This window comes from Carcharhinus amblyrhynchos, unplaced genomic scaffold (genome assembly GCF_965287045.1).
Source record: "Carcharhinus amblyrhynchos unplaced genomic scaffold, sCarAmb.v2.hapA scaffold_606, whole genome shotgun sequence".
Lineage (NCBI taxonomy): Eukaryota > Metazoa > Chordata > Chondrichthyes > Carcharhiniformes > Carcharhinidae > Carcharhinus > Carcharhinus amblyrhynchos.
In genome coordinates, this window is record NW_027650346.1 from 60,167 (window position 1) to 75,055 (window position 14,889).

At 54.3% G+C, this 14,889-nt stretch overlaps 1 protein-coding gene across 1 annotated transcript in view; it reads right to left on the reverse strand.

The window, feature by feature from the left end:
- The window catches only part of LOC145339682 (von Willebrand factor A domain-containing protein 7-like), a 37,037-nt gene that overhangs the window by 16,569 nt on the left and 5,579 nt on the right, over positions 1-14,889 (reverse strand). Inside the window, 5 exon segments of the mRNA XM_080184195.1 lie at positions 2,124-2,252; positions 2,850-2,943; positions 3,118-3,393; positions 5,785-5,992; positions 7,907-8,019. Coding sequence (XP_080040321.1) covers positions 2,124-2,252; positions 2,850-2,943; positions 3,118-3,393; positions 5,785-5,992; positions 7,907-8,019 — 820 coding nt within the window.

Sequence of the window (14,889 nt, forward strand, 5' to 3'; positions counted from 1 at the left end):
GGCCAAATTCCCCTCCAAATCCATTCTCCAGTTTGTTGATGACACCACTGTAGTGGGGCAGATCTCAAACAACGAGACAGAGTACAAGAAACAGATAAAAGAATCTGGTGAACTGGTGCGGCCACACCAGTGGGGGGGGCGGAGTGTGGGGAAGGGAGTGGGGGGGTTGTGGAGGTCGTTGGGGGGTGGCGGGTGGTGAAGGGGGTGTGGGGGCATGGGGCGGGCAGGGGGATGGGGAAGGGAGTGGGGGTTTGTGGAGGTCATGGGGGAGCGGGGAGCAGGGAGTGGGGGGCTGGGGGTTCGTGGGGAGGGCAGGGGGGTTGGGGGATGGGGCAGTGAGGGGGTGAGGAAGGGAGTGTGGGGAAGAGGGTTGCGGGGCATGGGGGGAGCAGGGGGTTGGAGAAGGGGGTGGGGGGGTGCAGGGGGGGATGGGGGTTGGGGGGTGACTTCACAAACATTCAGACGAAAGACAATCTCTGTATCAAACACACAGGGAGGCAGCAGCAGAAGGCCATTCAGCCCCCCAAATCCTGACTGTCCCATTCAATAAGACCAGTGAGTCCCAGACTGGGATTTTACTGTCCCGCCTGCCGTGGGAATCGGAGTGGACAACGGGAAGGTCACTGTCCTCGAGTGAGTCCGTAAACTCCTACCCAGTGAGTTTTCGAGCACAGAGAGGGCCCTTCGGCCCATCGAGTCTGCACTGACAATAACGACCCCCAAAGTGGCACTTCTCCCATATCCCCGCGCTCCTCCCGTATCCCCGCGCTCCTCCCATATCCCCGCGCTCCTCCCATATCCCCGCGCTCCTCCCATATCCCCGCGCTCCTCCCGTATCCCCGCGCTCCTCCCGTATCCCCGCGCTCCTCCCGTATCCCCGCGCTCCTCCCATATCCCCGCGCTCCTCCCGTGTCCCCGCGCTCCTCCCGTATCCCCGCGCTCCTCCCATATCCCCGCACTTCTCCCATATCCCCGCGCTCCTCCCGTGTCCCCGCGCTCCTCCCGTGTCCCCGCGCTCCTCCCATATCCCCGCGCTCCTCCCGTATCCCCGCGCTCCTCCCGTATCCCCGCGCTCCTCCCGTGTCCCCGCGCTCCTCCCGTGTCCCCGCGCTCCTCCCGTATCCCCGCGCTCCTCCCGTATCCCCGCGCTCCTCCCGTATGCCCGCGCTCCTCCCGTATCCCCGCGCTCCTCCCGTATCCCCGCGCTCCTCCCGTGTCCCCGCGCTCCTCCCGTATCCCCGCGCTCCTCCCGTATCCCCGCGCTCCTCCCGTATCCCCGCGCTCCTCCCGTATCCCCGCGCTCCTCCCGTATCCCAGAATGTTTTGATATTTCAGGTGCTGATCCAGATTTTTTTTGAGGTTTCCAGCCTCCATGGCCCTCCCAGGCAGAGCATTCCAGATTCCCACCACCCTCCAAATCCCCTCTGAATCTCCTGCCCCCCCCACCCTAAAACTGCCCCCTCGTGACTGACCCCTCAACCCAGGGGAACGGCTGCTCCCTGTTCACCCTGTCCCTACCCCTCAGAATCTTACCCACCTCAATCATGTCCCCCCTCAGCCTTCCGGAGAAAACAATCCCAGCCTATCCTGTCTCTCCTTACAGCTCAAACGCTCCATCCCAGGGCAGCATCCCGGGTAAATCTCCTCTGTACCCCCTCCAGTGCAATCACATCCTTCCTATAGTGAGGTGACCAGAACCGCACACGGTGCTCCAGCTGTGGCCTCACCAACGCTCTGTACAGCTCCAGCATCACCTCCTCATTGTCACCTGAACCCCCTGTTCCTGCCAACCCCCGATAACCTTTCACCGCACCCCCCACCCCCCCGCCCCGCCCCCTGCCCCCACCCCACCCCGCCCCGCCCCCTGCCCCCACCCCACCCCACCCCGCCCCGCCCCGCCCCCTGCCCCCACCCCACCCCGCCCCGCCCCCTGCCCCCACCCCACCCCGCCCCGCCCCCTGCCCCCACCCCACCCCACCCCACCCCCCACGCCCCGGTAACGCTGCAATGTCTTGGACAGTGTGAATGGTGAAGTGATTGAAGCCAGTGTCTCTCTCCATCTAATTCACTCCCTCCATCACCCCCACACTCGCCCGCGCCCTTGCCCTCGCCCACACACTCACCCACAGGCTTCCCCAGGGGCAGGACGCTGAAATATCCGGTGGTGAGAACCTTCCTCGACTTGATCCCCTCCAGAATGTTCTCCCGGCAAACACTCGTCCCACAGTCATGGCACGTCCTCTCATTCTCCCCTGTCAGGAACACGAGGGGTTAAATTAGACCGTGGGCTCAGTCTCAGTGTCCAGCTCGGCTGTAACAGGCACGAGGGGCTGAATGGCCTCCTCCTGTTCCTGTGTAACAGGCTCGAGGGGCTGAATGGCCTCCTGTCCCTGTGTAACAGGCTCGAGGGGCTGAATGGCCTCCTGTCCCTGTGTAACAGGCTCGAGGGGCTGAATGGCCTCCTGTCCCTGTGTAACAGGCTCGAGGGGCTGAATGGCCTCCTGTCCCTGTGTAACAGGCTCGAGGGGCTGAATGGCCTCCTCCTGTCCCTGTGTAACAGGCTCGAGGGGCTGAATGGCCTCCTGTCCCTGTGTAACAGGCTCGAGGGGCTGAATGGCCTCCTGTCCCTGTGTAACAGGCTCGAGGGGCTGAATGGCCTCCTCCTGTCCCTGTGTAACAGGCTCGAGGGGCTGAATGGCCTCCTGTCCCTGTGTAACAGGCTCGAGGGGCTGAATGGCCTCCTGTCCCTGTGTAACAGGCTCGAGGGGCTGAATGGCCTCCTCCTGTCCCTGTGTAACAGGCTCGAGGGGCTGAATGGCCTCCTCTGTCTCAGTGATTCCGGCTCCTACCTGCGATCGTTCCAATATCTCGGTCGGGGTTGATGATGTTCCGGTTTGGTTCGGTGAATCCCAGTTCAATCCAGTTACTGTGGCTGTAAAAATCCTGGGAAAACAGGAGAATAAAATAGTTAATATAACCGAGAAACAGGAGGAGGCCATTCAGCCCCTTGAGCCTGTTACACAGGAACAGGAGGAGGCCATTCAGCCCCTCGAGTCTGTTACACAGGAACAGGAGGTGAGGTGGTGGGATTCCTTGCCTGGAATGTTCCGGAATTACCTGTAGAGTGTGCAGGAGGTGGCCCATGTTTTTCCGAGCGGTTTGGAAGTTCTCCTGATGGACATTCCGGACGACAGTTTCTAGAAGTTCCAGAATCTTCTCCTTCCCCTCGAGCAGTGTCTCAGAATCAAAGTGTCGCTTTGAGGAGAAAGCGTACAGAATATCGACCGCAGCGTTGTGTAAAACAATCTCATTGAGCGCCTGATTAAACTGCGAGGGAGAAATGGCCCCTCCGTAATACACCTGGAATAACGTCTCCGCACTTAACTCCTCATCCTGACAGGAAAAGAACCGAGAGTCAGCGCAGCGTGAAAACCCAGGACAGGTACAGCACGGGGTTAGATACAGAGTAAAGCTCCCTCTACACTGTCCCCCCATCAAACCCTCCCAGGACAGGTACAGCACGGGGTTAGATACAGAGTAAAGCTCCCTCTAACACTGTCCCCATCAAACACTCCCAGGACAGGTACAGCACGGGGTTAGATACAGAGTAAAGCTCCCTCTACACTGTCCCCCCATCAAACACTCCCAGGACAGGTACAGCACGGGGTTAGATACAGAGTAAAGCTCCCTCTAACACTGTCCCCATCAAACACTCCCAGGACAGGTACAGCACGGGGTTAGATACAGAGTAAAGCTCCCTCTACACTGTCCCCCCATCAAACACTCCCAGGACAGGTACAGCACGGGGTTAGATACAGAGTAAAGCTCCCTCTACACTGTCCCCCCATCAAACACTCCCAGGACAGGTACAGCACGGGGTTAGATACAGAGTAAAGCTCCCTCTACACTGTCCCCCCATCAAACACTCCCAGGACAGGTACAGCACGGGGTTAGGTACAGAGTAAAGCTCCCTCTACACTGTCCCCCCATCAAACACTCCCAGGACAGGTACAGCACGGGATTTGATACAGAGTAAAGCTCCCTCTACACTGTCCCCCCATCAAACACTCCCAGGACAGGTACAGCACGGGGTTAGATACAGAGTAAAGCTCCCTCTACACTGTCCCCCCATCAAACACTCCCAGGACAGGTACAGCACGGGGTTAGATACAGAGTAAAGCTCCCTCTACACTGTCCCCCATCAAACACTCCCAGGACAGGTACAGCACGGGGTTAGATACAGAGTAAAGCTCCCTCTACACTGTCCCCCATCAAACACTCCCAGGACAGGTACAGCACGGGGTTAGATACAGAGTAAAGCTCCCTCTACACTGTCCCCCCATCAAACACTCCCAGGACAGGTACAGCACGGGGTTAGATACAGAGTAAAGCTCCCTCTAACACTGTCCCCATCAAACACTCCCAGGACAGGTACAGCACGGGGTTAGATACAGAGTAAAGCTCCCTCTACACTGTCCCCCCATCAAACACTCCCAGGACAGGTACAGCACGGGGTTAGATACAGAGTAAAGCTCCCTCTACACTGTCCCCCCATCAAACACTCCCAGGACAGGTACAGCACGGGGTTAGATACAGAGTAAAGCTCCCTCTACACTGTACCCCCATCAAACACTCCCAGGACAGGTACAGCACGGGGTTAGGTACAGAGTAAAGCTCCCTCTACACTGTCCCCCCATCAAACACTCCCAGGACAGGTACAGCACGGGATTTGATACAGAGTAAAGCTCCCTCTACACTGTCCCCCCATCAAACACTCCCAGGACAGGTACAGCACGGGGTTAGATACAGAGTAAAGCTCCCTCTACACTGTCCCCCCATCAAACACTCCCAGGACAGGTACAGCACGGGGTTAGATACAGAGTAAAGCTCCCTCTACACTGTCCCCCATCAAACACTCCCAGGACAGGTACAGCACGGGGTTAGATACAGAGTAAAGCTCCCTCTACACTGTCCCCCATCAAACACTCCCAGGACAGGTACAGCACGGGGTTAGATACAGAGTAAAGCTCCCTCTACACTGTCCCCCCATCAAACACTCCCAGGACAGGTACAGCACGGGGTTAGATACAGAGTAAAGCTCCCTCTACACTGTCCCCATCAAACACTCCCAGGACAGGTACAGCACGGGGTTAGATACAGAGTAAAGCTCCCTCTACATTGTCCCCCCATCAAACACTCCCAGGACAGGTACAGCACGGGGTTAGATACAGAGTAAAGCTCCCTCTACACTGTCCCCCCATCAAACACCCCCAGGACAGGGACAGCACGGGGTTAGATACAGAGTAAAGCTCCCTCTACACTGTCCCCCCATCAAACACTCCCAGGACAGGTACAGCACGGGGTTAGATACAGAGTAAAGCTCCCTCTACACTGTCCCCCCATCAAACACTCCCAGGACAGGTACAGCACGGGGTTAGATACAGAGTAAAGCTCCCTCTACACTGTCCCCCCATCAAACACTCCCAGGACAGGTACAGCACGGGGTTAGATACAGAGTAAAGCTCCCTCTACACTGTCCCCCCATCAAACACTCCCAGGACAGGTACAGCACGGGGTTAGATACAGAGTAAAGCTCCCTCTACACTGTCCCCATCAAACACTCCCAGGACAGGTACAGCACGGGGTTAGATACAGAGTAAAGCTCCCTCTCCACCCTCCCCTGTTACCATTGGTCCTCTTTGCCTGTCCTGTGAGGAATGGTTGTTGGTTTTGTTGTCTCTGAGCGAGTCTGTGCTCGGAGTTGGTGTGTACACCATGACTCACCGGGATGGATCTGGGAGCGAGGACCTTGCCTTGGAAGTTGGGATGTTGCTGGAATATTCTGTGGGTGATGCGCAGGGCTGCTTTCTTGGTGATGTCGCTGTGTGTGACGCTGCCTTTACTGTTCAGGGGCTGGAAGGTCAGTGTTCCTGTGACCCAGAGGATGATCAGGACTGTGGAGAACATGTCCACCTTCACTGGGACCCTGCAGCTGTAAGGTAAAGCACCCATCGGTCAGAGAGAGAGAAATCCCATTGCAGTGTTAATCTCCATCACCCCGTCTCCTCCAAGCCCCCTCCTCCACCCTGCACTCTTCCAGAGGGATCACAGCTCCTGTCCCTCCAGCCCAGCCTCAGAATTTAACCCCTTCAGCCCTGGGAGTATCTGGAGATTCTGACCTCTCCCCACGTCTCCCAGGACAGTATCTCCGCCCTGAGATGTGGGGCCCACAGCTCACCCCGGCCACTCCAGCTCAGGATCTGAGCAGATTACTTTGTGCTTCCTGTGATCTCCCCAGAGATCTCAGTCCCTCGGAGCTGGTGGAGACCCTCCCCCCTCCCCGGACCCCCCACAGCCCCGACCTCTCTGTACTCTGTCTCCTGATCCCAGTGCACAGATGGAACCCTGATCAGACTTTCAAAGAACAAAGTGTAGTACAGGCCCTTCGGCCCCTCCAAGCCCGTGCTGACCATGATGCCCTCAGAAAACTGAAAAACAAACCTTCTGCCCTTACTCAGTCCATACCCCTCTATTCCCTCCCTATTCATGTTCTCATCCAGCTGCCTCTTCAATGTTGCTAATGTGTTGCTTCCACCCCTTCCTCTGGCAGCGCGTTCCAGGCACCCACCACTCTCTGTGTGAAAAACTCCCCCTGCACATCACCCTTAAACTGCCCCCCTCTCACCTCGAACCTGTGCCCCCCCATGTAATTGACACTTCCACCCTGAGGAAAAGCCTCTGACTCTCCCCGCTGTCTGTGCCTCCGATCATTCTATAGACCAGGTCTCCCCTCAGTCTCTGTCTTTCCAGTGAAACATCCCAGTTTATTCAACCTCTCCTCACAGCCAACACCCTCGAGACCAGGCAACATCCTGGTGAAGCTTCTCTGCACTCTGTCCAAAGCTTCCACATCCTCCTGGCTGTGCGGTGACCAGAACTGCACCTATTCAGCCCCCAGTCCGCTGTGTTTTGTTAAGGGTGACCGCTTAGAATAGTGAGGTCAAAGATCCATTCACACACACCCCAAACTCACACAGCAACGGTTCCAAACACAATAGTTCACCTGGAGAAACGGAGCGAGTCTATTCCCGTCATACAGAGCGAGTGGCACACCCCTCTCCCTGTAAAATACCCCCAAAATACACAACCCATCAATCATGTACACACTGATATACCCTTCCAAAAATAGGGAGGGGGTGTAGGGGGCTGGAGGAGGTTACAGAGATAGGGAGGGGGTGTAGGGGCTGGATGAGGTTACAGAGATAGGGAGGGGGTGTAGGGGCTGGAGGAGGTTACAGGGATAGGGAGGGGGTGTAGGGGCTGGAGGAGGTTACAGAGATAGGGAGGGGGTGTAGGGGGCTGGAGGAGGTTACAGAGATAGGGAGGGGGTGTAGGGGCTGGAGGAGGTTACAGAGATAGGGAGGGGGTGTAGGGGCTGGAGGAGGTTACAGAGATAGGGAGGGGGTGTAGGGGCTGGAGGAGGTTACAGAGATAGGGAGGGGGTGTAGGGGCTGGAGGAGGTTACAGAGATAGGGAGGGGGTGTAGGGGCTGGAGGAGGTTACAGAGATAGGGAGGGGGTGTAGGGGCTGGAGGAGGTTACAGAGATAGGGAGGGGGTGTAGGGGGTTACAGAGGACCAACGATGGTGATCCTACCTGATGATGAGGACTGGAGAACTGAGTGAAAGTGAAAGGTTGAAGCTGGGTGTGAGTGACTGGGTGAGATTCGGAGTGTGAAATGTGAGAGATTGTGAGTTTGATGTGAGCGGGCGTGGTTATTGTATCTGAGTTATTGATGGAATCTCTAATCAGCTGGTTTGATCAGAGCTGGAGCGGGTACACGAGATGCTTCAGATCTAAAGGAACAAGATCCACATACCCTGGGAGGAGAATGAGTTTAATCTCACTGCGGGGGGGGCGCAGGGTTAATGGGCCGGAGAATGGGGCTGCGGGGGTTCCAGGTGATCTGACTGTTAGGCGGTGGGTAGGTGAGGGGGTGATTTATCGGTGTCACAAGTAGCTACTGTTAACACCGCAATGAAGTTACTGTGAAATTCCCCCAGTTCCTCACTCCGGCACCTGTTCGGGTCAATGCACCTTAAGCAGCACGTCATTGAAACTGTGGGAGGAAACCCACACAGACATGGGGAGAACATGCAGGCTTCACAAAGGCAGACTCCCAATAAGGGAATCGAACCCGGGTCCCTGGCACTGTGAGGCAGCAGTGCTAACCCACTGTGTCACCGCGCCCCCGGGAATCGAACCCGGGTCCCTGACGCTGTGAGACAGCAGTGCTAACCCACTGTGTCACCGTGCCCCCGGGAATCGAACCCGGGTCCCTGGCGCGGTGAGACAGCAGTGCTAACCCACTGTGTCACCGCGCCCCCGGGAATCGAACCCGGGTCCCTGGCGCGGTGAGACAGCAGTGCTAACCCACTGTGTCACCGTGCCCCCTGGGAATCGAACCTGGGTCCCTGGCGCTGTGAGACAGCAGCGCTAACCCACTGTGTCACCGCGCCCCCGGGAATCGAACCCGGGTCCCTGGCTCTGTGAGACAGCAGTGTTAACCCACTGTGTCACCGTGCCCCCGGGAATCGAACCCGGGTCCCTGGCGCTGTGAGGCAGCAGTGCTAACCCACTGTGTCACCGTGCCCCCGGGAATCGAACCCGAGTCCCTGGCGCTGTGAGACAGCAGCGCTAACCCACTGTGTCACCGTGCCCCCGGGATTCGAACCCAGGTCCCTGGCGCTGTGAGGCAGCAGTGCTAACCCACTGTGTCACCGTGCCCCTGGGAATCGAACCCAGGTCCCTGGCGCTGTGAGGCAGCAGTGCTAACCCACTGTGTCACCGTGCCCCCGGGAATCGAACCCGGGTCCCTGGCGCTGTGAGGCAGCAGTGCTAACCCACTGTGTCACCGTGCCCCCGGGAATCGAACCCGGGTCCCTGGTGCTGTGAGGCAGCAATGCTAACCCACTGTGTCACCGTGCCCCTGGGAATCAAACCCGGGTCCCTGGCGCTGTGAGGCAGCAATGCTAACCCACTGTGTCACCGTGCCCCCGGGAATCAAACCCGGGTCCCTGGCGCTGTGAGACAGCAGTGCTAACCCACTGTGTCACCGTGCTGCAAATCTGCTCCAGAATAAATAAATGGAATTCAATGAAACAGCAACTTGTGTATATTATAGAGAATAGCAATCCCTGTGTATATTATAGAGAATAGCAGTCCCTGTGTATATTACAGAGAATAGCAGTCCCTGTGTATATTATAGAGAATAGCAGCCCCTGTGTATATTATAGAGAATAGCAGCCACTGTGTATATTATAGAGAATAGCAGTCCCTGTGTATATTATAGAGAATAGCAGCCCCTGTGTATATTTTAGAGAATAGCAGCCCCTGTGTATATTATAGAGAATAGCAGCCACTGTGTATATTATAGAGAATAGCAGCCGCTGTGTATATTATAGAGAATAGCAGTCCCTGTGTATATTATAGCGAATAGCAGCTCCTGTGTATATTATAGAGAATAGCAGTCCCTGTGTATATTATAGAGAATAGCAGCCCCTGTGTATATTATAGAGAATAGCAGTCCCTGTGTATATTACAGAGAATAGCAGTCCCTGTGTATATTATAGAGAATAGCAGTCCCTGTGTATATTATAGAGAATAGCAGTCCCTGTGTATATTATAGAGAATAGCAGTCCCTGTGTATATTATAGAGAATAGCAGTCCCTGTGTATATTATAGAGAATAGCAGTCCCTGTGTATATTATAGAGAATAGCAGTCCCTGTGTATATTTTAGAGAATAGCAGCCCCTGTGTATATTATAGAGAATAGCAGCCACTGTGTATATTATAGAGAATAGCAGCCGCTGTGTATATTATAGAGAATAGCAGTCCCTGTGTATATTATAGCGAATAGCAGCTCCTGTGTATATTATAGAGAATAGCAGTCCCTGTGTATATTATAGAGAATAGCAGCCCCTGTGTATATTATAGAGAATAGCAGTCCCTGTGTATATTACAGAGAATAGCAGTCCCTGTGTATATTATAGAGAATAGCAGTCCCCTGTGTATATTATAGAGAATAGCAGCCCCTGTGTATATTATAGAGAATAGCAGTCCCTGTGTATATTACAGAGAATAGCAGTCCCTGTGTATATTATAGAGAATAGCAGTCCCTGTGTATATTATAGAGAATAGCAGCCCCTGTGTATATTATAGAGAATAGCAGTCCCTGTGTATATTATAGAGAATAGCAGTCCCTGTGTATATTATAGAGAATAGCAGCCCCTGTGTATATTATAGAGAATAGCAGTCCCTGTGTATATTATAGAGAATAGCAGCCCGTGTGTATATATTAGAGAATAGCAGTCCCTGTGTATATTATAGAGAATAGCAGTCCCTGTGTATATTATAGAGAATAGCAGTCCCTGTGTATATTATAGAGAATAGCAGTCCCTGTGTATATTATAGAGAATAGCAGTCCCTGTGTATATTATAGAGAATAGCAGTCCCTGTGTATATTATAGAGAATAGCAGTCCCTGTGTATATTATAGAGAATAGCAGTCCCTGTGTATATTACACACTTGGGGCCAGGGAAGGCTATCTAAAAGGAGGACCATACGGGGGGAGGATGTTGTCAGTGGGCCTGGCAGTCTGGAGTGCATCGCCTTCAATGCGAGGAGCGTAACGGGTAAGACAGACGAGCTGAGGGTATCAATGCTTACGCAGAATTTGGATGTGGTTGCGGTGATGGAGACTTGGTTAAAAGTTGGACAGGACTGGCAGCCGAGTATTCTGAGGTATAAGTAGTTTAGGGGAGACAGAGGAGGGGTGAAATGAGGTGGGGGGAGTAGCGATACTGGTTAGGGGGCATATTACAGCGGTGCAGAGGGTGGACAATTTCGAGGGGTCATGTAACGAGTCACTGTGGGTGGAGCTCAGAAACAGGAAGGGTGCAGTCACTAAGCTGGGGGTGTACTACAGGCCACCCAACAGACCACGGGAAGTGGAGGAACGGATATGTAAGGAGATTCTGGATAAGTGCAGAAAAAATAGGTTTGTTGTAGTGAGAGACTTTAATTTCCCTGCTATAGACTGGAAATCGCTTAGGGCTGGGGTCTGGATGGGAAGGAATTTATAAAATGTGTCCAGGAAGGTTCTTTGGAACAATATGTAGATAGCCCAACTAGAGAGGGACCTAGTACTGGGAAATGAGCCCTATCAGGTCATCAAAGTTTCAGTGGGGGAACATGTGGCAAATAGTGATCACAATTCTGTAAACTTCCAGATAATCATGGAAAAGAATGAGTGTTGTCCTATGGGTAGGGTGCTGAATTGGGGGAAGGCTAACTACAGCCGGATTAGGCAGGATTTGGTGGCTGTTGATTGGGAGAGGCTGTTCGAGGGTAAATCCACATCTGGCATGTGGGAGTTTTTTAAGGAGCAGTTAATGGGGCTGCAGGACAGGCATGTGGCTGTAAAAAGGAAGGATAGGAAAGGTAGGATTCCAGAGCCATGGATAACCAGGGAAATTGAGTTCTGGTCAGAAAGAAAAGAGAGGCGTACGTTAGATCCAGGCAGCGAAAAACAGATGGAGCTCTGGAGGAATACGCAGAGAGTAGGGAAGAACTCAAACAGGGAGTTAGAAGGGCAAAAAGGGATCATGAAATGTCTTTGGTGGACAGGATTAAAGAGAATCCAAAGGCATTTTACACAAACATTAGGAGCAAGAGGGTTGTCAGAGAGAGAGTTGGACCTCTCAGGAACAAAGGAGGGGAATTATACTCAGAACCCAAGGAAGTAGGTGAGATCCTAAATGAATACTTTGCATCAGTATTCACAAAGGAGAGGGACACGTTGACTGGGAGTGTCCAGGCAAGTCACGGGGGTTACAGATAGTGTGACGTGAACCCAAGATCCCGGTTGAGGCTGTCCGCATGTGTGCCGAACTTGGCTATCAGTCTCTGACTTGCCTGGGCTTGTAAAATCTCACTAACTGTCCTGTCTGGAGACAATACACATCTCTTTAACCTGTGCTTAACCCTCTCTCCACTCACATTGTCTGTACCTTTCAGACTTGATTACCTGTAAAGACTCACATTCCAACCATTATTCTGTAAATTGAGTTTGTATCTTTACATTCCCTGTTTGTGAACAGAAATCCCACTCACCTGATGAAGGAGCAGTGCTCCGAAAGCTACCAAATAAACCTGTTGGACTTTAACCTGGTGTTGTGAGATTTCTTGTGTTTACCCCAGTCCAACCCCGAGATCTCTGCAACACGGGCAACAGGAAGGTCAGGGTCCTGATTATACACAGCCCAAATGTGCTCAGCAAAGTAATCAGCCAATCTACACTTGGGCTTGTTCCTTGAATCGAATCCTGTCTCTAATTTCCCTTATAAGCCGTGGTTTATTCACAATTCCCTGATCCCTCTCACCTCAAACAGCTTCTCCCCTTATTTAAACACATTGCCTGTTCACCATCTCTCCTTTCAGGAATGTTTCCCAGTCCATTATAACCAATCCACACCTCACCTCATCACCGTTACTTGGTTTGGTTACAGGGATAGGGAGGAAGGTGAGGCTGGGGGTGGGGGGCGCTTGGCTAGGATGCACACTGGATGGGCCGAATGGTCTCTTTGTGCACCGTGGGGGTTGGGTGATTGGATAGACCCTGCAATGCTGGAATGGTTTGGGAGTGGGCAGGATTAGAGTGAAGATGGACAGCAGAGTGTTTCAGAAGATTCCAGTCCATTCCCGCCCAAGGGGATCAAACACACCCTCTGAACCCATGTGACTCTGTCAAGGATTCAGTACGAACACAACTTCCAAACACTTCCAGCAAAAGGTGTGACACACCTTCCCGGGATGGGGCTCCAGGAACCATCGTGACTCAGAACACCTCACCCCAATCTGAGACACACAGGGGGAGGGAACACACAGAGGGAGAACAGTCCACACTCAGCAATCAGACAGTGACATCGATACAGAGATAGCAGGTGTGCACTCAACCAGAACATTGCAGTGTCCAGGGACAGGACCCAGAGAGAGATGGACAACTGCGTCCCACCAACAATGCCCAACTGAACTGTCCTGGCAAGGTGCACCCCACAGATTGACATCCAGATAGCCCAGTGACAGACAGATCCTGTGGCCTGGGAAGACTCTGGAGGGTATCCCTGAAAGGGACAAAACCAGGAGAGTATAGCCTACTGCGGGGCTGTCCCATTGTGGGACCCATATCCCAGTAAGAGTCAGTGTGTGTGGGACCCATACCCCAGTGAGAGTCAGTGTGTGTGGGACCCGTACCCCAGTGAGAGTCATTGTGTGTGGGACCCATACCCCAGTGAGAGTCAGTGTGTGTGGGACCCGTACCCCAGTGAGAGTCATTGTGTGTGGGACCCGTACCCCAGTGAGAGTCAGTGTGTGTGGGACCCGTACCCCAGTGAGAGTCAGTGTGTGTGGGACCCGTACCCCAGTGAGAGTCATTGTGTGTGGGACCCATACCCCAGTGAGAGTCATTGTGTGTGGGACCCGTACCCCAGTGAGAGTCAGTGTGTGTGGGACCCGTACCCCAGTGAGAGTCATTGTGTGTGGGACCCGTACCCCAGTGAGAGTCAGTGTGTGTGGGAGCCGTATCCCAGTGAGAGTCAGTGTGTGTGTGTGGGACCCGTACCCCAGTGAGAGTCAGTGTGTGTGTGTGGGACCCGTACCCCAGTGAGAGTCAGTGTGTGTGGGACCCGTACCCCAGTAAGAGTCAGTGTGTGTGGGACCCGTACCCCAGTGAGAGTCAGTGTGTGTGGGACCGGTACCCCAGTGAGAGTCAGTGTGTGTGGGACCCGTACCCCAGTGAGTGTCAGTGTGTGTGGGAGCCGTACCCCAGTGAGAGTCAGTGTGTGTGGGACCCGTACCCCAGTGAGAGTCAGTGTGTGTGGGACCCGTACCCCAGTGAGAGTCAGTGTGTGTGGGACCCGTACCCCAGTGAGTGTCAGTGTGTGTGGGAGCCGTACCCCAGTGAGAGTCAGTGTGTGTGTGTGGGACCCGTACCCCAGTAAGAGTCAGTGTGTGTGGGACCTGTACCCCAGTGAGAGTCAGTGTGTGTGTGTGGGACCCGTACCCCAGTGAGAGTCAGTGTGTGTGGGACCCGTACCCCAGTGACAGTCAGTGTGTGTGGGAGCCGTATCCCAGTGAGAGTCAGTGTGTGTGGGACCCGTACCCCAGTGACAGTCAGTGTGTGTGGGAGCCGTATCCCAGTGAGAGTCAGTGTGTGTGTGTGGGACCCGTACCCCAGTAAGCGTCAGTGTGTGTGGGACCTGTACCCCAGTGAGAGTCAGTGTGTGTGTGTGGGACCCGTACCCCAGTAAGCGTCAGTGTGTGTGGGACCCGTACCCCAGTGAGAGTCAGTGTGTGTGTGTGGGACCCGTACCCCAGTAAGCGTCAGTGTGTGTGGGACCTGTACCCCAGTGAGAGTCAGTGTGTGTGTGTGGGACCCGTACCCCAGTGAGAGTCAGTGTGTGTGGGACCCGTACCCCAGTGAGAGTCAGTGTGTGTGGGACCGGTACCCCAGTGAGAGTCAGTGTGTGTGGGACCCGTACCCCAGTGAGTGTCAGTGTGTGTGGGAGCCGTACCCCAGTGAGAGTCAGTGTGTGTGGGAGCCGTATCCCAGTGAGAGTCAGTGTGTGTGTGGGACCCGTACCCCAGTGAGAGTCAGTGTGTGTGGGACCGGTACCCCAGTGAGAGTCAGTGTGTGTGGGACCCGTACCCCAGTGAGTGTCAGTGTGTGTGGGAGCCGTACCCCAGTGAGAGTCAGTGTGTGTGGGAGCCGTATCCCAGTGAGAGTCAGTGTGTGTGTGGGACCCGTACCCCAGTGAGAGTCAGTGTGTGT